At 38.7% G+C, this 21327-nt stretch overlaps 1 protein-coding gene across 2 annotated transcripts; it reads left to right on the plus strand.

Annotated features, from left to right (window-relative positions):
• The first annotated feature begins 3673 nt into the window (after positions 1-3673).
• YY1 (YY1 transcription factor) lies at positions 3674-19973 on the plus strand. Of its 2 annotated transcripts, none has more exons than XM_070941877.1 (5): positions 3674-4663; positions 15079-15241; positions 16210-16270; positions 17015-17173; positions 18139-19973. In XM_070941877.1, exons 1-5 carry the CDS (start codon positions 3949-3951, stop codon positions 18319-18321), a joined length of 1281 nt encoding a protein of 426 aa, XP_070797978.1. In that variant the 5' UTR covers positions 3674-3948; the 3' UTR covers positions 18322-19973. The 2 variants fall into 2 exon arrangements, with proteins under 2 accessions (XP_070797978.1, XP_070797984.1); XM_070941883.1 differs by having other exon boundaries at positions 15091-15241.
• The last annotated feature ends 1354 nt before the right edge of the window (positions 19974-21327 follow it).

The following is a 21327-nucleotide window of genomic DNA, read 5'->3' on the forward strand; positions in this document are numbered from 1 at the left end:
CAGATGCAGTAAAACGATCATCAGGTATGTCTCCCAAATGTTGAATTTCTGATGATCAAATCACAGTATGTTCAAAGAAAGTGTAGGTTTTTTTCATACTCTTCCATAGCAGTATGAAACTTTCATTCTTTCTCTTGTTCAAAAATATGGGATACAATTCCAAAGAAAATACTTGCTTGTCCAAGGTTTGTTATACTGTCTTTGTAGCTTTCATTGGACAACTTAGATACCTGTAGAACTGGATTCTCTATATCCAAGTTGTAAAGTTAACTGTGTTGTGAAAGAAAAACATGCAAAATGTGTGGGAGTGGGATGTGGGAGGTCTGACTGCGGCAGTCCTAAGGTAAGTGGATGCGGGTTTTGTGGGGCAGTTCCACCCCCCCATCCCTACCCTAGCTTGATTTTTACGCATGCGCCTCATTCACCTCATACAACCACACAGTGGGATGGAGTGGGTGAGATCTTAACTAGGGCTTATTTTGTGGGGTAGGGCTTATATTAGGCATGTATGTAAAATCAAGCTAGGGCTTATTTTTTGATAGGTCTTATTTTTGGGGAAACAGTATTTCTTGCTGCTCATTTCTTGCTTCATGTACAGTTGTTTGCCAAGTTGACAGTTGAATGAATCATAGGTATGCTGAGAGAATCAGTTTACCTTTTTAGTTAATATCTACTGGAAAGCCAATCTCTGTATAAATATTAAGAACTAGAATCAATTTCATCTAAAATACTGTTATCTTAGATAAATATTATCATTTAATAGTTGTAGTCAGAAACAGAAGATTAATCCTTGCAAAGCTATAGTTAAAGCAACATAACAGGGGAGGTTGGCAGTTGATAAAGCATAATCAGGTAACGCAAGGATAATGAAATTAAGGCAGTGTTCATCCCTCTTGAAACATAGTTAGAATAGACTTTCCCAGTTGTCATTGAACAATTACTGCTAAATTAAAGTGTGAAATGTCATAGCAGCAGGAGTGTTACATGAGGCATGTTAGAGCTGTGTGTTCTAAGCTGTAAAACTACTTACAAAGAAATATTTGTGTGATATAGTGTCTTGTGTATACAATTAAGTTCATTCTGACTTCAGAATGTCTCTGGGTATTCACAATAAAACAAGAGAAATAAGAGAACCCTTTTCCATGCTGGAAGTTCCTGAGCCCATTTTAGGTAAATAGTGCCTTTAACATGAGCACAATATTGCATTCTCTCAAATCCAGTGATCTTCATCATGTAGCCACTCATGTTCAAGGATATCTACCCTCACTTCCCTTGCTCAAACACTGTGAGGGTGCTTGAACAAACAGGTCAGTGACTGCTTCTGAAATTCATGAGGTCATCATTTCCTGTACTTTTACCCTGTTAACTAACAGGCTGCCCCTGGCACAACCTTGGATCTAAATCTTCACTGTTATTTTGCTAGCTAGTACAAGAAAAGATGGATATGAAAGTTTTCTCTTCTGAGCTTAACTAGTGTTTGACATGATTAGAGGCGCTTAAATATTGCTCATAACACAGAACAGAAAGAAAAACAGAGCTGTTCCATTGTTTCTGTTGAGGGACCTCTGCTATCTACTCTGTTCTCCTTAACAATCATGCATTCCACTATTTACCAACATTTTATCCCAGCAAGAGGTGGTAAGAACTGGAATTTAAACTTGTTCTCCCCTTTTATCTTACTCATTATGTATTCTGATTATGGGGTTGAAAATTTGAGCTTAGAATTAGAATTATATGATATTACTGCTATTTATAACATACTCTGGAAGAAGATTGTAATTGAAATATCACATTTCTATTTCACAATTCTGGAAGATAGCTAAAAAGGTAGAATCTTCTTGAAGTCAAACTCAGCTCTTGGGGATTTTGCCCATCTAGTTTGCTTTCTTGGTAATATAAGGAATTATTTGCCATCGTCATCTTCTGAGATTTTTTTTTAAAAAAAGCTTACATTCTAGCTTGCAGTTTTGGAGTCACTGTGAGTTGGTCAACCATATAAATTTAACAAGTAAATATTTCCTAGTGATCTGCCATCCTATTAGTAAATTGATATGATCCTTTTCCCTCACTGAAGATCTCTTTAAGTCTTGCTTAACATATAATTCATCCAGTTACCTTAATATTTGCAGGGAAGACTCACAGATTTCAAACAAAAACTTGACACAGAAATTGCACTGAGTTTTTATTGGAAATTAAACGCACACAGTAAAGTGGGCCAAATTAATTTGTTAGATTTTTTTAAAATCCCGTCTTTCTTATTTTATAAGTAACTCAAGTCTGTGAACATCCACAATACTATTCCTATTTTCCCCACAACCTGTGGGGAACCCTGTGAAGTGAGTTGGGCTGAGATTGTGTACTTGGCCAGTCACCCAGCTGGCTTTAATCCCTAGGGCAGGACTAGAACTCAAGAGTTTCCTCATGTCTAGCCTGATGCCTTAACGCTTAACCACTAAGCCAAACTGCTTCTACTAAGATTTCAACAAGAATAACAACAAAAAGTAAAGGTGAAGCACCGAGGAAGGTATTCTTGCTGTAAACGTTTAATGGCAGTTGCACTCAGCGGGATGGGATGCACGCTACAGTAACCATCCCAGTTGCAACATTAATTGCACTTTACCCAAAAGGGGAAAATGACCTTCTGTATGAAAAGCTTGGAAGAAACATGCTCCTACCATGCCGCAACGCATCGAGTAAAGAGTGGGAACTCCGTCAGCTTAGGGGATCCCTAAAACCAAGAGCCCGAATAGCAAAATAGGGAGTTTAAGGAAACCCTGCGCCGGTTCTGCGGGTGGTCGGAGAGGGGACCTCAAGCGCCCCCCATTTTTTCTTTCACGGAAAAAGAAGCCTCCCTCTTCGCGCCACGCGTAAATCGTCGCTAACTGAGCTGCAGTCTATTAAGGAACCGCCGTTTGTTCAGTTCGCACAACACAAGGACCCACAAACTCAGCCACTGTAGAGAGTGGCGCAAACCCGGACTGCGTTTGTTTGGGATCATGAAAAGCGAGATTCAACAGGACTGCGAGAACTCGGCAGAAATAAAATAAAAAATAATTTGGACGTACCAAATTTAAGACCGGGGCAGAAAATCGACAGGGGCGACACTGCATTTTTTTCTCTCGCGTCTACCTAAAACAACAACCAGGAATCTGAAAACGAGCCAACTTTCACCCTTTTAAAGTTCCCAGGTAGGCCGAGGCGACCCGTCTTCCGCCCCCCAGGTAGACCAACCAACCCAGCCACAAAAGCTCTCAGGACCCGAAGAGAAAACAAAACGCCTTCCCGAACCTCCCGACGCAAAAGGCAGCGGAAGAGACCGGCACCCGCCAACACCGACGGGAACTTTCTCTCACGGCTCATTTACAAGAGTGGGCGTGACCACAGGAGCAACGGCTCTCTCTCTCTCTCTCCCTCCCTCCCTCCCTCTAAGAAGCCAGCTAAGTGGAATCGGCGGGGCAGGACTTGATCTGCTCAACTTCGTGGTGATAGGTCACGCTCAGGAAGAAAAGGGGCGGTCCCGAAGTAACCGGCCCGTTTGCCAGTTGGTGAAGCCGGAGAGTTTGCTCGAGGAGAGTTGTCCTTAAACCAAGCCGAGGGTTGCGATTGGCCCAGGGCTAGGAGGGGGCGTGTCTCGGCGGCTACCGCGGCCTCCGCGGGTGTGGATGGCGGGTGAGGAAGAACTAGGGTGTCTGCATCTCTCGGCGGTAGTCTCGCGAGGCGGCGCAAGCGGGATTTGGCGGCGGCTGAGGCTGCTGCCTGCTTGCCTCCCTCCCTCCCGCCTAACGAAGAACTGGTGGTGTTTGTGTGGAAGGGGGAGGAGGCGACGGCGGAAGAGAAGGAAGGAAAGCCAGAGAAGCCTGAGTCCCACCGACGTCGGGAAGAGGAGTGGACCCGAGGCCCTGTGCTAGGCTTGGGCCCGCCGCCGCCGCCAGTGGCGGCTCAGCCACCATGGCCTCAGGAGATACCCTGTACATTGCCACAGATGGCTCGGAAATGCCCGCCGAGATCGTGGAACTGCACGAGATCGAAGTGGAGACCATCCCAGTGGAGACTATTGAGACCACTGTGGTGGGCGGCGAGGAGGACGAGGACGATGAAGAGGAGGATGAGTGTTGCGAGGACTGCGGCCCTCATCACCCGCCCCACCGCCGTCACCACCACCACCACCACCATCACCACCACCCGCCCATGATCGCCTTGCAGCCTTTGGTCACCGACGGCGACCCGAGTGGCGGCGGAGTCGGGGCCGGCGGGGGCCAGCTCCACCTGCACCACCACCCGCACCATCAGGAGGTGATCCTAGTGCAGACTCGCGAGGAGGTGGTAGGAGGCGACGACTCGGACGGTTTGCGGGCCGATGACGGCTTCGAGGACCAGATTCTCATTCCGGTGCCGGCTCCGGCCGGCGAGGATGAGTACATCGAGCAGACTCTGGTCACCGTCGCGGCTGCCGGTAGTAAAGGCGGCTCGGGCGGAGGTTCTTCCTCTGGCGGTGGCCGGGTGAAGAAAGGCGGCGGGAGCGGCAAGAAGAGCAGTAAGAAGAGTTATTTGACGGGAGGCGGCGGCGGAGCCGAAGGGGGCGGCGGCGCCAGGAAATGGGAACAGAAGCAGGTGCAGATCAAGACCCTGGAGGGGGAGTTTTCAGTCACCATGTGGGCCTCGGGTAAGTAGAGCGGCTGGGACGAGTCCGGCACGTTGCGGCGGGGACTGGGGAAGGTCTGGGGAGCCCCGGACGGTGCCCGGCAGGCTTCTTCCCCCCGTTTTGTTTTGAAGGGAGGCCATGTTTGGATGTGTGTGATGGGCGCCGCCATGTTCATCTCGCCAGGGCAAGTATGGCGGCTTCCCCCGAAAAGATGGCGGGGTCTGCGCTGCTCCTGCCTGATTGCCCGGCTCCCTCCGGCGGGGGGGAAAAGGGAAAGAAAGATGGCGGCGGCCCCGCCAAGATGGCCGCTGGGACAGGCAGACGGGGGGAGGGGATACAGCGCGCGCGCCCGCCCTCCCTCACTGACTGATTCCTGGACTAGGCCGCAATGGCGTAGTTTCTGCAGTAGGAGGGAGGAGGAGGAGGGAGGTTGGGGGCGGGGCGGGCGCGCGGCGACCTCGGCGGCCCGTTCCTTCGCCTTCCCTGCTCCGTTTCTTTCTCGTTCGCCGGCTCTGGCGCTCTTCCTGCCGCCGTCGCTTCAGCGCGCGCAGCCTTCGCCTCTCCGGCGGTTGCCTTTTCCCCCCCCCCTTCCTTCTGTCCTCGCAGCTGAGTCGGATTTGATTTTATTTAACCGCTGCTTCTGCTCGACATCTCCTGGCGCCCCCTTAAGGCTTTATCCAGCTGTTCCTGGCGAGCTTCCTTCCAATATAGTTCCTCCTTCTTAAGTATTCTCAACGCGCAGGCTTCTTCTTTCAAGGCTTCCTTTGGATTGCCCCTCCTAAACGTCCTTTTTCCTTTCCCATCGACGGTCCTGCCTTCGCGGCGGTTTGCTTCGCAGATTCCTCCTCATTTCCTTTTCCTCCTGGCATCTTCCTTTTTTCTTCTCCCTCCCACTTTCCCTTCCTCAAACCTTTAGATAGGAATTCTTTCTCTGGTTAGAATGAGGAGTAAAGTAAGAGGACGAAGGCCATTGCACCCGGTTCTCTGTGTTGGAAAAGGCAGGCTATATAAAGCTCTCAGCACTGGTAGTGTTAGAACAGTGCCTGGTTTCACTGTATTCTGTTTGAACTCTTCACAGGAAATACAGTTTTTCTTTATGTACTTTATGTGCTTCATGTACTTTGGCTTTAAATAACTAGGGGCTTGAAAGTATCCTAAAATAGGTGCTTCGGTTATTTTTAATATTTGTTATTATTCACCTTGGGAGAAAAGAAGCAAATCCTCTACCTCTGTAGATATTGGTTTTAGATCTTTGACTCCAGAGCTATTAACCGGGACATGTTTTTCACATATGACACAGCAAGAATATATGATTTAATATACTGCTCAAAAAAATAAAGGGAACACAAGCAGATCTGAATGAATGAAATAGCCTTATTAAATACGTTGTTCTTTACATACAGTAGTTTATACACTGCTCAAACAACTAAAGGGAACACAAAACTACTGTATGTAACGAACAAAGTATTTAATAAAGCTATTATATTCATTCAGATCTGCTTGTGTTCCCTTTATTTTTTTGAGCAGTGTAGTTTCAGTCCTGGACCCCAAAAATGGCTTTAAAATCTCCAACAACTTTAGAAGGAACTGCCATCATATAATCAGATGGATATAGTTTACTGCGTGACAATTGTGAAGATCCTGCAGGTTTTTAGAACTTAAATGACACTCTGTAAAAATGCTTTTTAAGTGCATAAAATTAAGGGTAATTTAAAAAAATTGAGTTTTATTGCGATTCTCTACTCATACACTTAGCAGAAACACAAAAAAGAATGCAGCTTATTTATTGCAGGAAATCTATTTTTTGAGCACACTATGACTGCTGGGTTGATTAGAACATCTTATGATATTTTAAGTATTTTTTTAAGATCACTATTTAAAATTCAATGGTTTTGTTTCAGAGATAATACATAGTTTGAAAAGACAAATGTAGTGATTGATGGGTTGATATAATCCCTAGAATAGAATAATTAATGTAATGGTAAAGGAGGGAAAAGTTTCCTTTTTGAAATTCATGGATTTCTGAAGAGACCTATGTCCTTACTAAATTCTGCAAAGGAAACTTTTAATCTCTTTTTACATTAGAAAACTTTTAATCTCTTTTTACATTAGAAAACTTTTAATCTCTTTTTACATTAGAAATTTGGCCCCACCCAGGGGCCAAAAGTCTTTGTGGCTCACATTTCCTTTATGCTCTAGTTTTTGTGTTGCTTAGAAACTAGTAATAGTTTCATCTAAAGCTAGATGAAATTGCTTACTTTTGAAAGCAAAAACTGATAATTCACAAGACAAACTTTCCCATGAAAATACTTGTCTGTTTTATTTGCTTATATATATTTTTTATTTATTTGTATGGCTACCCATTTCAGCAAGTGCCATTGGGTATTGAATACTCTTAAATTGAAAACTTAAGAAGTACAAAAAATAAAAAACACAGCAGCCAAGGAAAATACTATTATATTATTGGTTGTTAGCACAGCCATGAGATGGGACCTTTTACACCCTCAGTGCCCCAAGCTCTGGCACAGAACCAGATCTTTTAATGCTTTGCAAAAGAGATCATTAGGGTCAGGGCTGTTCTAATATCTGGAGGGAGAATGTTCCAAAGGCAAAGGGTCTACAGTAGAAAAGTCACATCTCCTGGGCCCTACCAGCTACCAACAGGGTCTGAATCCTGCCCAAGTGGATGGTTAGAAACAACTAGAAAAAGATGGACCCTCAGTTCATGCGTTTTAATCCATGAAGGGCTTTTAAGGTGACAAGCAGCACCCTGACAACCAATGCAGTACACTGTGTTGTTATATGTGCTTAATTGGTATCATTTACAAGGGCAGCCCCTTGTAGAGTGTGTTGTAGTAATCCAGATGACAAAATTATGACAGTGAACTCAGAGGTTTTGTTGAGTAAGCAGAGATAGAATTGTACTTTTTAAATTTATATTTTATTGTTTTGATGAGAACAAAACACAATGATAACAATGATGGAGATACTATGTAAATATCGTCAAAAGGAAAGAACATAAAAAGTGCTCTAAGAAAAAAGTGAAAAAATACAATAAAATACATATTTTAACAAAAAGTTATTCTATATACTTGACTAATCCAAATGTTCAAATACACACACACATACACACACACACACACACATACATACATACAAACATACATACATACATACATACATGACCATTTTTAACCTACTATATAAATGAGCCCCATTTTTATTATACTTGTCTATACAAAGCCTACGTCCATAAGCAATCTGCTCATAAGTGGCAAATGCAGTCCGGTCTTCAATTCATTAAATAAACTGATCCATACATTAATCTTTCTAATGCTTCTTGTTAAGTATAGGAAATTGTAGAAAAAAAGTTTTAAAGAAAAAAGTTTTAAACAAGTCCAGCAAAGTGCTGTTTTGACAGCCTCTTCTACATAGAGAATAAATTCTGTGTATTATCTTTTTGTTCTAGACAATATAGGAACCTCTAGTTCTTTATTCATTTATTAACATCTGCATATCAAATTGATTTATTGATAACAAATACTTATAAAAACCAATAGATTTTTTTAATTTTAAAGGATTTAACAAGTTATTCTAGTATCTCAGGTATCTCAAAAGCTGAAAATGCTGCTGATATTAACAAAAGCTTAATTGTTAATATTGCCATTAGGTTATATATCTGATAGATGATATTTGTTCCATAACAGTTAACAGTATGTTACAGTTTGTTACAAATTCATCTTCATCATCTGTTGGTCCAAAGTTGATACTCTACTTCCATCCAATTTTTACATCTTCTCCCAAATTTTAAATTTGGGTTTTCCATAAATTCCATAAGTTCAATTTGACATGGGAAAAAGGATCATTTTTTAATTAGACATTATGTTCCAAGATAGAATTATACTGTATGATTAGTTTAAGTTTTCATTCTGTTGAAATCAGTTGGCTAAATTATTACTCAAATCCTGTTGATTTAAATTGGAATTGAGTCTGAATCCAGCCTAATGAGAGATTATCATGATAGAGTTGTACACACAGAAAATGAAATAATGGAAACTAGACACTACTCATTTTAAAAATTAATGATTTATTAAATATAATTGAAATCCCCCCAAATATTGTATAATTTTCACTGTGCAATACTGGACTTCTATTCTACCCTAACTTGCTCTAAATTTGAATCCTAAAATTAATCAAAGAACATTGCACATTACAAATATATCAGTTTGCCTTCTGATCAAATGTATAGGGCCGTGATGGTGAACCTATGGCAAGGGTGCCACAAGTGGCACATGGAGGCATATCGGTGGGCACACGAGCATTGCCCTAGCTCAGCTCCGGAGGGCCTCCAATGGGGTGGGGAAGGCCATTTTCACCCTCTCCAGGCTCCAGGCGAAAAATGGGCCTACCGGGCCCAGCGTGCCATCATGTGCCAAAAGTCAGGGGGGGCACATTTGAATTATAGGTGTGGGCACGCGCATGTGTGACACCCCCCCCCACGCTCCCCCTGCTTTTGGCACATGACTGCAAAAAGGTTAGCCATCACTGGTATAGGGTATTATAAAATGACTATGAACATTTTGGTTTCCATATAAGGTAGACATGGGGGCCTTCAATGTGCAAAAATATTTTCTGACCACACAGTATATAGAAATAGTTAAATCTTACGCACTGCTGTTTCCTAGACATTTTCCCCATTGGATAAAGGGCTTCCCCTGTTTGAAATTATTTTTCCTGCTCCCATTGGAAGAAACTGTAAATGCTATAGTAATTTCTGTATTACTAATTTAATTGCTGTATTATATTTTCAAATAATTACATTGAGTGATTTCATAGAATTCTGTTAATATTCAGAATATATAATCATAATCGCAAAATGTATGCATCTGCCATAGATTTTGCTGCATGCTCCTAAACAGGTCCAAGTATCTGTGCAGCTTTCCTCAATCTTCCAAGTACAGCTCTCATAACTATTAGTCAGCATAGTAATGTGTCTGGAGAATACTTGTAGAAGTCTGGTATATAGAATTATAAAACTAGATATCATGCAGAAAGAATTGAGTTTGTTAAAAATCTAAGAGCAAGTACAATCTGTGATTTTTACTCTGAATTCTTCAAGTCAGTGATTTTGTTTAATTCTATACCTTGCTTATTAAACCATTTTGCAAAATGTCCATTTCACAATTACCAATTTCTGATGTCAGTTAGTTGTTTGATCTGTTTCTCTAAACTCCTTTTTGCAGTTATATGTTACAGACCATTAGTTTAGCAATGTACTGATTGAATACTTCATGCTTTTTTAATGGTGCCATTAAAATAATTGTGCTCAGTTCAGGAACATTGAACTAAATTTTTACTAGTACATAAATACTTTTGATGTACCAAAAAATTATATTACCTTACTATTGAGTATACAGGAATCTTGCTCTGTATTGTCTATTTGGCTATGCTTTTATCTTAATATTGTGACTTAGTTGGGAGTTTTCATGCTCCTATTTTAAGATTATCAAGCTCAGAATAGGAGCACTATACAGCTGTTAGAGTTAGGACAGATTGCTCTGGTTCACCCCTTGATGTTCTGGGCCTTCCAAAAATTTTTATGGTTTTGTTTGTAACACTAAGTTATGATTTTAAAATGATCATTTGTTGAATATGCTCTAGTGACCTGATATACTCGTAGTCCTCATTAAATGACCACAATTGGGACTGGCAATTCTATTGCTGAGCGACATGGCCATTAAGTGGAAGATAGTCGCACCTAACCTGTGATGCAAGTTCTGCCATGGCCATTAAGTGAATCACCCGCAGTCATTAAATGCAATGTCATACAACCACAGCTGGTGATTTCTGCTGGCTTCCTGATTGACTTTGCTTGTTGGAAGCCAGCTTTGAAGGTTGCAAATGGTGATCATGTGATAGCGGGATGCTGCATCCATCATAGGTTCAAGGACTATTCATAAAACTACTTTTTTCAGTGCCAATTGTAAGCTTGAATGGTCACTAAATAGGGCAGACATTAACTGAGGATTGGCTCTTTCAGATGAAATCATAATGGTCATAGGCCAGCATAGACTTAGTATATATTTTTGTGTATGTAAAAAATGCATTTGTCACACTAAGTACATATAAACATGTTTAGGCTTGGTATTATATATATTACAATCATCTCATTGTGTAGGGAGATTCATAAGTAGGTATCAGCTTTGAACCTAAAGATTGAGGGAAGCTGCACAGATACTTGAACCTGCTTGGGATTTTGTTGGATTTTGCTAGAATATATTAACTATTCTGCGATAAACATTGCAGCTTTTGGATAGCCAAATAGTCAAATCAGTTATAATATGTGAATCTCTCAGATGCCATAACTATTTTCTGACTTTCCATACATATATTTCATAAACCCTAAGTGTTATAATTGGATGCCAAATAAATTGCAACATTGTTGGTAACTAGTTAGACTTCCTGTACCATTGCATTTATGTTACTTTACATAAGATCATGGCACTGAAGGTCCTACAGCCAAATTTCTCCACTCCAATTATGCATGTAGAACAGTACATAGATTTGTCATGAAAAAAATATTTATTAAATTTATCTGCTGCCCATCTTGCCATGGGATTACCTGGGTGGATCTTGTAAGATTAAATTTTGTGACATCTGATTGATTGTTGTTTGACCAGCTAACCATTTTAGTAGAAATAGGACTGCTATAACGTATCTTAATTTCAGAGGAATATCTGATAAAATACCCATGATGTTCTGATAGTGAATTACTTAATTGTGGTCAAGTGTTCCATGACAATTAAATGGAAATAAAAATCACTTGAAAACTGCATGAAAAAGAGTGGTTAGCAAAGTAGTAGTCATTTGCAGAGAGGTATGAAAGAGAAGACCATGAATTCAATCTTAGGTTCTGTATTCTTTCATCATTATATTAATAACATTGTTGAAGAGGGGAGGAAATATTGCTAGAAGTATAGATGACTCAAAACAGGTGTGATAGTTTTTTGTATTCAGAAATAAAATTTAACATTTTTAGTGAAGGGCTTAAAGTGTCTGTTTTAATTATTTGTTAACTATTGTGCTTCATACTTTTAGAAAGTATTCGGAAAATCTAAACAAATTCAGAAAAGGGTAATGAGGATTATTGGGGAACTAAATTTTAAGTCCTTGAAGAGAGATTTGAAGTAGCTGAAAAGATTTAGCTTTGTGAAAAGATTGAGAATATGGGAATATGATGCCACTCTTCACATATCTCTGGGGATATCATACAGAGGAAGGCCTGGATCTATTCTTTTATCATTACAGAGAGTAGAACATGGAATAATGGATTTAAGTTACAAGAAGGCAGATAGGTTAAAAAAAAGTTTTTTAAAAATCCTCCTAAAAGCAAGAATAGTTTAATTAATAGTTGAGCAGTTAGCCAGAGAAGCGATTGGCTTCCATTTATTGGATATATTCTAGCAGAAATGTGATAGCCATCTGCCAGAAATTATTTCATTTGAATGCCTGTACTTGATATGGTTGGACAAAGCACAACATATAGGAAATCTATAGGCCACCATCTGCCTATTTGAATTTTACTTCACAACTTAGCTTCCACATAGCATAAAGTTAAACTTAACATCTTTCTTCCAATTTAAATATGTACTTACTTGCTGTGGATTCTCTTTGCTGTTATATCTCCCTACCTCTATTCCTCCTATCTTCTCATTGCAGTGCAGGAATAATCCTTGATCAGCGAGTTTGATATGTCCTAATAGACCAAATTCTCCAACGTGTCAAATGTGATTAATGCCTGCAGCTCTGCCTCAGACTCCAATTTTCTTTGACAATGCCCACACTTCCAAGCTCCAATTAAAAAGTGTAGAGATGTAGGGTTATTGAGATTGGTAGAAGCTTTAGCATACATTCTCCAAGTCTGAGAACTGTTCATAAAAGAAAGTTGGCTTATGTTCTCTTTTTGTGGGCAAAGTTCAAATCTACACAGGAGGATGCAATCTCTGGCAATGAAAGTCATAGCATTGGCCTCATTTCTCAAGGATGGTGAACTATGATTTCCCACGGAGGCACCAATTATCTCCCATGGGTTGAGAACAAGGGAAAGGGTGTGTGTGAATGGTAGGGAGCCCTGAGGAGTCTGATGAGAACAGCTGGGGGACGGATAACTATATCTTGATGGCACTGAGAGCTAGGACTGTAGTGTCTCAGGGGACTTAGCCTTCACTCTTTGGGATGCAGGACAGGAGGAGACCTCTGGCCTTGGGCATCAGAAGGGTTGGATTGTGCAGTGTTTGGGCTTTCACGAGACTGCGTAGGTGAGAATATTATGGTGGAAATGGTCATGGGAAGGTACAGCAAGAAATGGAGAGTGAGCCATTCTCAGGAAACATGAGCCCACAGGTCATCTTTGGCTTATATTGCATTGCTAAGAAAAGCAGTAGTTAAGCAAATTATGTTGTGCTCTAGTTGCTCCTGTTTCTTAATGGGGAAGCTCTACCCATGGTTAGTTATTCCCCAGTAATTTCCTGGGTGGACTGTTGTAATGCATTCTACATAAGGCTACCCTTGAAGTGTATCTGGAAGCTTCAGCTAGCAGAGAATAGGTGGTGCAAGTAGTTATGTGTACTCCTAGAATGGCCCACGTTGTACCTCTGCTCTGCAAGCTTTATTGGTTGCCAGTTTTTGGATCCAATTTAAGGTGGATTTTAAACACTAAATGGTAGTAGGCAAGGTTATTTGAGAGACTGCCTCTTCCCGATACATCTGTCCATCCCATTAGATCCAGCAGAAGAGATATGTTGTGGGTCCCATCCACTAAGGAGTTAACATCTGACAGGAGCCAGGTGATGCGCCTTCTCTACTGTGGCATCCGCCCTGTGGAATATCATCCCCTCCCCAGGTGAGATTGGCCATTTCTCTGCCATCCTTCCAGAAATCCCCCAAAATGTGGCTGTGTCAACAAGCCTGAGTCTTAAAGTGATCTGCTGAGGTGGCTTCACTGTTCATAATATCCAATGCTCTTAGTTTGCCTTTTTAATAATAACTTCAAATGTTTTTAATGGTATGTTTTAATAGTGTTATGATTTTATAATACACTGCCCAGAGTTACATTCTATCAGGTGGGCAGCCATGTAAATATGATTTGTAAATACATATGAACAATTCAGACACATTTACATTAGTATGAGTTCTGTATCTCAATTAATTAGGTTATAAATTTGCCTAGAGAGCAGAACTGAGCTAGGAACAAAGTCTAATCTCCTTATCCATATGAAAATAAAGGAAATGAATTATTTGCACAATCATAATAGAGGGGAAACAGCTGTTTAAAATTAGTGACCTCAGTGACTATCCTGAATAATTCTAAACCAAAGTGAATAACGAAATCCTAATGGGACAAAACAAAGCTGGAAATGAAAATCATAATATATTCTTTGTTGTATTCTACACTGTATTCCATTAAAATCTTCCTCGGTCCATCCTACTGCAAACTATTTTTCTTTCTGAACTGCGGGCGGCATAGGATTGTATTCATGACAGATTTATACAGCTATCAGTCTGCTGCTGGATCTTTCAAGGTAGTAGACAGTCATCTCATTGTTTTGTATGCCACAGTATTATCTATTTACACCAACACATCATGCACACATCAAAATTTTGTGATTTAGTATCCTAGCATGTCTATTAAAAATAACATATAAATTTGGAATTATTTAGTCTTTATTAAGCTACTTGAGTCCTCATTGAAACAATTAAGATTGAAAACTTTTCACCTGATTTAGCAATATAAGCTGCTGATAATTTATTAGTGAAAACTATTCTTTAAATATGTTTATTTGAAGAATAAACAATAAACTTGCAGTTTTGATAGCTAAAATAAAAGGAAGAGAAATTGCCAGAGAAATTTTGCTCAAATATATTTTTAAAAGTTGCTGCAACAGATGTTAAGTTGGCCTAATTATAGTAAGTATGTGTGTGTTGTTTTATTCATATCTTGCCAGACTGGGGTTTTTGGTGTTAATTACATAGCAAGTATTCAGAAATTTTTCAAGTTGAGGAAAATGCTTTATAAATGTATGATTGAATTAAGATAAATAGCAGAGATTATAATATACAGATTATTGTGCTATCTTAAAAAAGCTTTTCTGCAAAAGATGTCTCACTTTAGTTACAGTGCATTTGGAATAATTGTGTCAAATGTTATAGAATAATTCATAACACATGTTTTTAAGGAAATTAGTTTCTAAAAATTAATAATCAATATACTTATATGATTTCTTATACTTATTAAGTGTAAATTCTGTATTTTTGTCTAAAAAGAATAGCTGAATTTGTTTCTTAGTACAAACATTGTCTAAGAAACATTTTCCACACTATCAGTGTCGTCCTTCGTGGATGTTAAATCAAAATTCAGTTTTCTCTAATCATTGCAGATGACAAAAAAGACATTGACCATGAGACTGTGGTGGAAGAACAGATCATTGGCGAGAACTCCCCTCCTGACTACTCTGAATACATGACGGGAAAGAAGCTACCACCTGGAGGAATACCTGGGATTGATCTTTCTGATCCTAAACAATTGGCTGAATTTGCAAGGTTGGTATTATTTTTTCACAAATAATTATTCCTATTTTGAGCAATATGTGATTTTTCTGTTCTCAGTTAAAATCACTGAATTGGATCAATGCAGAGATATAATTTCAATACAAGGGTAATCACTTTGATATTCACAGAAGGTTCAGAATAATTCACAGATGTTAAAAATTAATGTTAGCTGGCTGGACTAGCTGTCCCAGTCTCTAGATTGCACTTCTGGTTGGGTAGACACTTTGTTGTTAGTCTTTGAAAAGTCTCAAATTCTCAGGCTTTTAATTATTTCCTGTAATATATCTGATTTTAATGCCCACCAAGAGATGTTGGTGGTTAGTATTAAAGCAAGCACAACAAATGAGAAACTGCTGTCTAGTTTTTCAATCACTTGCTAAGTAATCATTTCTGCAGTTAATTCTATGTCAGTCCTACTGTCCTCAAAACATTCCTTTTCCAGCAGGCTGGCCTGGTCTAACTTCTCTTTTAAATTGCTTTTAAATTTTAAATTTGTCTCATAAATTGGGGTGTTTTAAATTTGTTTTCTGGGCCAAAGTATTTAATATGTTTTAAATGGTTTTTTAATGTTTGTACTATGTGTATTTTATTTTTTGGCTGTTCACCGCCCTGAGTCCTTCGGGAGTAGGTTGTATATAAATTTAATAATTAATAAATTAAACAACAACAACAACAACAACAACAATAATAATAATAATAATAATAATAATAATAATAATAATAATAATAATATATTGTTCCTCTGGGTATACTTCTGAGTTTTTAACTGAAAAAAAACTTGGCAGCTTTTTCTTATCTCATAGAATCTGAATTGTAAATTGTTAAATTCCTTAATTAAAGCAATTAAAGGCAGTTCATCAAGAAGCAATAGCATTATAGTATAATGATTTATAACAGAAGGTACTTCTGATAACTTATCTGCTATTCAACAATCAATGCTTGTTTTTTTTTCTTGTAAGAATGAAACCAAGAAAAATCAAAGAAGATGATGCACCAAGAACGATAGCATGTCCTCATAAAGTGAGTGAAGCGATTTTGAGCAATTTATTTCAGTAAGAACCTTTTTAATATAGGAGTTTCATAAATGTTTTGCTCATGTTCTGGCCTTTTTTTTTTGCCAATATTTTGCAAATAGTGTAGTTTAAATTTCTCCTAGGACATATTAGAGTCATTGTGAACCTATGATGTGTGTCAAAGGTGACGCACCACAATGTTTTGGGTGACATGCCACCAACACCCGACAACTACTTTCAAAAGCATGCTCCGTTCCTTCCACACTTCCCCCCTCCAAATGCACTTGTTTTACTTGCATTTCATTTTTGTAGTTATTGAATGTTTCTTTGTATAATACATAGCACCATACATGATTTGACTGTCTTTTTTAAAATAAATGAATATGTAAAGAATTGTTTCTTTTTGGGGGGCACTGACACATTAGCAGAGTTATGTAAGGCATTTTCTAAATTTTTGAAATGTCGAACCCAAAAGGTTCATCACTGCTGTATAAAAAATATATAAGTATATAAAAAATTCTAATTCCTGTTTTCAAGAAAGAAGATATTTTTTCCTAGCAATCTCCCTTCATACAGAATTTAGTCATATAGGCAGCAGTGACCATGCTTGGGCTTTGCAGTATACCAAAATCAAACCATATTTTGGTTCAGTATAATTGTAAGCCTAGTCAATGTATACAGATTAAGATGATGATAACTCTGATATTTGGATGCCTTGACAATTAAATAATTTACTTGTGTTGTTTTGAAGGGCTGCACAAAGATGTTCAGGGATAATTCGGCCATGAGGAAGCATCTACATACTCATGGGCCTCGGGTACACGTCTGTGCAGAATGTGGAAAGGCCTTTGTTGAGAGCTCAAAGCTAAAGAGGCACCAATTAGTTCATACTGGAGAAAAACCCTTTCAGGTAACTATTTCAGATATTCTAGATGAGACAATCATGACGTTGTCATGAGAATCTAGTTAGTTTCTCTGGTGTATATTCTGTTTTTGCTTTATTTCTGAAGCTAGATAAATTGATAGATAATATCAGTTGAAAATTTGGAAGGAATTTGTTTAGAGGCTAAATTGCATATTTAGAAGATAATTGGAGAAATATTAAAAGTATATTTTAGTATGTTCTGCCTCCTGACCATTTCTCCTATTAAAGTATGCTTTTTAAAAAATTAATATTTAAATACAAAGAAGCTACTTGAACAACATTTACTTATATACATAGATGATGTTAGCTGGATTATTATAGTAAGATGTTAAAATGTTCATGATAATCTTCATTGGTAATTTACGTTAGTATTTTGTTTCAAATGGTTTAAAATATATCAAATTTCAGTTAATGTTTTTCTAAATAATATCTGTTAATTCCCCCACTTAAATATGGGCCACCACCATGTAGTGAGAGATAGTAGATAGGATGAGGCTGTTACGATTTTTTTAAATATTGCCTACTTTAGGTTGCAAAAAGAAGGAAAGAAATTCTCAATACTTTCTGAATATTTTAATAAATGGAAGTATAAATAAACCATCGGAATTTTTTAGAACATCAGACTGTAGAAAAGTCTTGTACACATGTTTTGACTTAGATGAAATATATCTGAAAAAAGTTCTGGGTAGATTTGTCTTGGGAGTGAATTATACAAAGTAGTACCATCTCAGAGAAAATCTTATAATCTCTCTGCAAAGAGGATATACTTATGTATTTCTTTGCTGTTCAACAGCACAAGTGAACATTTCCAATTTCATGAAACTCACTTATGAATAACAAAGACCCAATTTGGAATTGTACAGAATAGAACATTTATTTCATGTAAATCTAATATTGCAAGTGAAGATCTGTAAACAAGTTGTTAATTTCTTGTGTTTTCTTTTCACCAGTGCACATTTGAAGGCTGTGGCAAACGCTTTTCACTGGACTTCAATTTACGCACACATGTGCGAATTCATACTGGAGATAGGCCCTATGTGTGCCCTTTTGATGGCTGTAATAAGAAGTTTGCTCAATCAACTAATCTGAAATCTCATATCTTAACACATGCTAAGGCCAAAAACAACCAGTGAAACTGCAAGAAGAAAGCTCTTGAACTCAAAACATCTTTTACCTTACAGGAGAATGGTTGAAAATAAATAAGCTTCCCCCTTTGTATATTGTTTCTAGGAAAGAATTTAAAAAAAACACACAAAAAATGAACCTTACATGCCTAAGGGACTTGTTTTTGATAAAGTAGCAAAATAAACTTTAAGGCAGCATTGCTCCAGTGCTCCATTTTGCTCTGTAATTTGGTTTCAAGAGCATGGTGTTTTTGTAAAGTGTGATCCTACCTGGAAGAGACAGACAATTCATGGACTTGCATCAAAGACAGTTCTTTCTACAAACAGTGCTAAAATTGGACTTTTCACATTGTTATAAATATGATGCTCACCTGTTGCTTACAATTTTTTAATTTTGTATTTTCAAAGTGTGCATATTGTACACTTTTTGGGGATATGCTTAGTAATGCTATGTGTGATTTTTTTCTGGAGGTTGATAACTTTGCTTGCAGTAGATTTTCTTTAAAAGAATGGGCAGTTACATGCATACTTCAAAAGTATTTTCCTGTAAAGATTAAAAAAAAGTTATATAGGTTTTGTTTGCTATCTTAAATTTTTTTTGGTTGTATTCTTTGATGTTAACACATTTTGTATAATTGTATCGTATAGCTGTAATGAAATCATGTAGTAACAAATATTAGATGTGATTTAATAGTGTTAATCAACTTAAACCCATTTTAGTCTCTTTTTTTGGGAAAAATACTGCCAGATGCTGATGTTCCGTGTACTTTCTCTTTGCCTGTTCAGTTAAGGAAAGTGGTGCTCAGTTGTAGAATGTATTGTACAGGCACTGACCTTTTAACAACACCTGATATGTACATCTCGTGTAATAGAGTGGGCAACAATAAAACAGTGGTCCTGAAGAATATGGCAGAAAATTATCTGTAAGCACAGCCTATTTTCTTCTGTTGTCCAAAACAAATTATAGTTCTTTAACCTCCCAGAAATTAGAAGATAAATAAAACTCAAGTTACCTTTACTTGTTTATGCATTCAATTAGATTTTTTTATTTTAAAAAAACATAAGTGTGCTTGTCTTTTGCATAGCATTCCATTAAATGAGTATGGAGTTCTGGTTTATCCAGATAATAATGGATTTTCCTGAAGTAAAATTTCAAGTTTTATTGGATTCCTTCCAGGATTACGTAAGCAAACATTTGCTGTGGGATTTCCCATTCCTTTTATTCTACCTTCAACCTCTCAGATAATGCTCCACAGGGTCTCCACCTTCAAGAACAGATCTGATGATTGCAAGAGAAAAAGATTTATGTTTTCAACAGATCATTCTTAGCAGATATTGTGGAATATACTCATATTCCCTGCAATCAGTGAACGATGGGACAGGGTAATTCATGGAATGCTGTTGCTTTAAGGTAAGGTGGTATCAGTTGAATCAATTGTATGGTATGATGCACTGGGCTTCATAATATTGATGTAATTGAGAGATCTCCGATGAAAGCTGGTACTTAGCATTAGAATACTTTGGATTGAATTACATTAGAATAGCTGTGCTATGCAGGGCATGTCTATTGTTAAAAAAACTCCAAATTTATAACCAGCCAACCGAGTTTCTGGGTTAAGGAAATGATACGTTCTTCACATTAAAAAACTTGTTTTGGATAATTTTTCATTGTCTTCCTTTTGTCCATAATTCTGGCAACATTACTGCTTTTGTAGTGGAAAGAATATGGTCATCTAGATGGACATCTCTTCTAATTAATGCTATTACACAGTTGGATCAGGTCAAATGGTTGTACTTGCTCTTGCACATACAAGTATAGAGATGAAATGTCATAACTAAGACATTATCAGTGATAGGTTCAGTCTGTTGCCTAAAATGCTAAAGATGTGTCCAGTACAAACAAAAGCCCCTAATTTTAGAACTTGCATTTCCTGTATGGCAGGGATCTCCAACCCCTGGGCCGCTGCCCACTACCCTGCCCACTGCCCTGGGCCTTGAACCATTTGGAATCAGGCCATGAAAGTGGTGGGAGGTTATGGAACTTTGCTGGATGTTATAATTAAATGTTAATTTTATTGAAAAGTGAATTCTGAATATAATAGATTGTTCTTAAGTAAGATGAGGAAGTAGAAAATATTTTATGTTTGGTACATTCTTTCTGTAGTAATTTTCAAACAGATCTATTTCAATAGGTTTTGTAGGCTTTTTTAATACAGGATTCTGAAAATTTCCAAAGATGAGGATAATGTTGAAAGCTTATTAGAAGTTTTGCTAGAAGGCAAAACTTAAGATGACACCTTGTCCCGTAAAGGAATGCCCTCTGAATGCCCTTCTTTGTAGAAGAAGACTTTACCTGTTAGCTCTATTGGGACCTGAAAAAAAAGGTGGGCCAGATGCTCTGAAACAGCTCCTGGGAGCTGATTGGCATGCCAACAAGAAGGCCACAGCCAAGGAAGTTTCATGACAGTTAGAGAAGCCCCCAGAAAATGGGTAAAGTCCATGGCCAATGGGAAAATAAGGGTAATCAAGTATATGTCTGGTTTCAGAACGAGAAGAATGTACTACAGGAGGTGAGCAAATAGCAGCAATCAAGACACTGATTTTCTAGCACATGAAGATTTGAAGACTCCTCTAATGTTCCCTAATAGATTCAAGAAAGACAGGGGTGTCAAACTTGATTTAATTGAGAGCCGCATCAGGGTTGTATTTGACCTTGGGGGGCCAGGATGGGCATGGTCAGCTTGATGTCACTTGTGTTGGGGGTGCCTGTGGTCGCCAAAGCATTCTGCCAGAGAAAGGCTCCCAAGCTCTGTTTTCGGCTGCGATGGCCTCCTGCAACCCTCTGCCAGTGAGAACTCGGGAGCTTGGGAGGGCCGTATGCAGCCCTCCCAAGCTCCATTTTCGCTGGCAGAGCTGCTATGGGCTGGTCCTTCGCTGTTTACAGGGTGGCCCTGCGGGCCAGATCTAAGCACCCTGCATACCAGATCCGGCCTCCTAGCCTTGTGTGTGACACTC

The sequence above is a fragment of the Pituophis catenifer genome, unplaced genomic scaffold (genome assembly GCF_029215685.1).
Source record: "Pituophis catenifer annectens isolate HBS135680 unplaced genomic scaffold, rPitCat1.0.hap2 SCAF_1, whole genome shotgun sequence".
NCBI lineage: Eukaryota > Metazoa > Chordata > Lepidosauria > Squamata > Colubridae > Pituophis > Pituophis catenifer.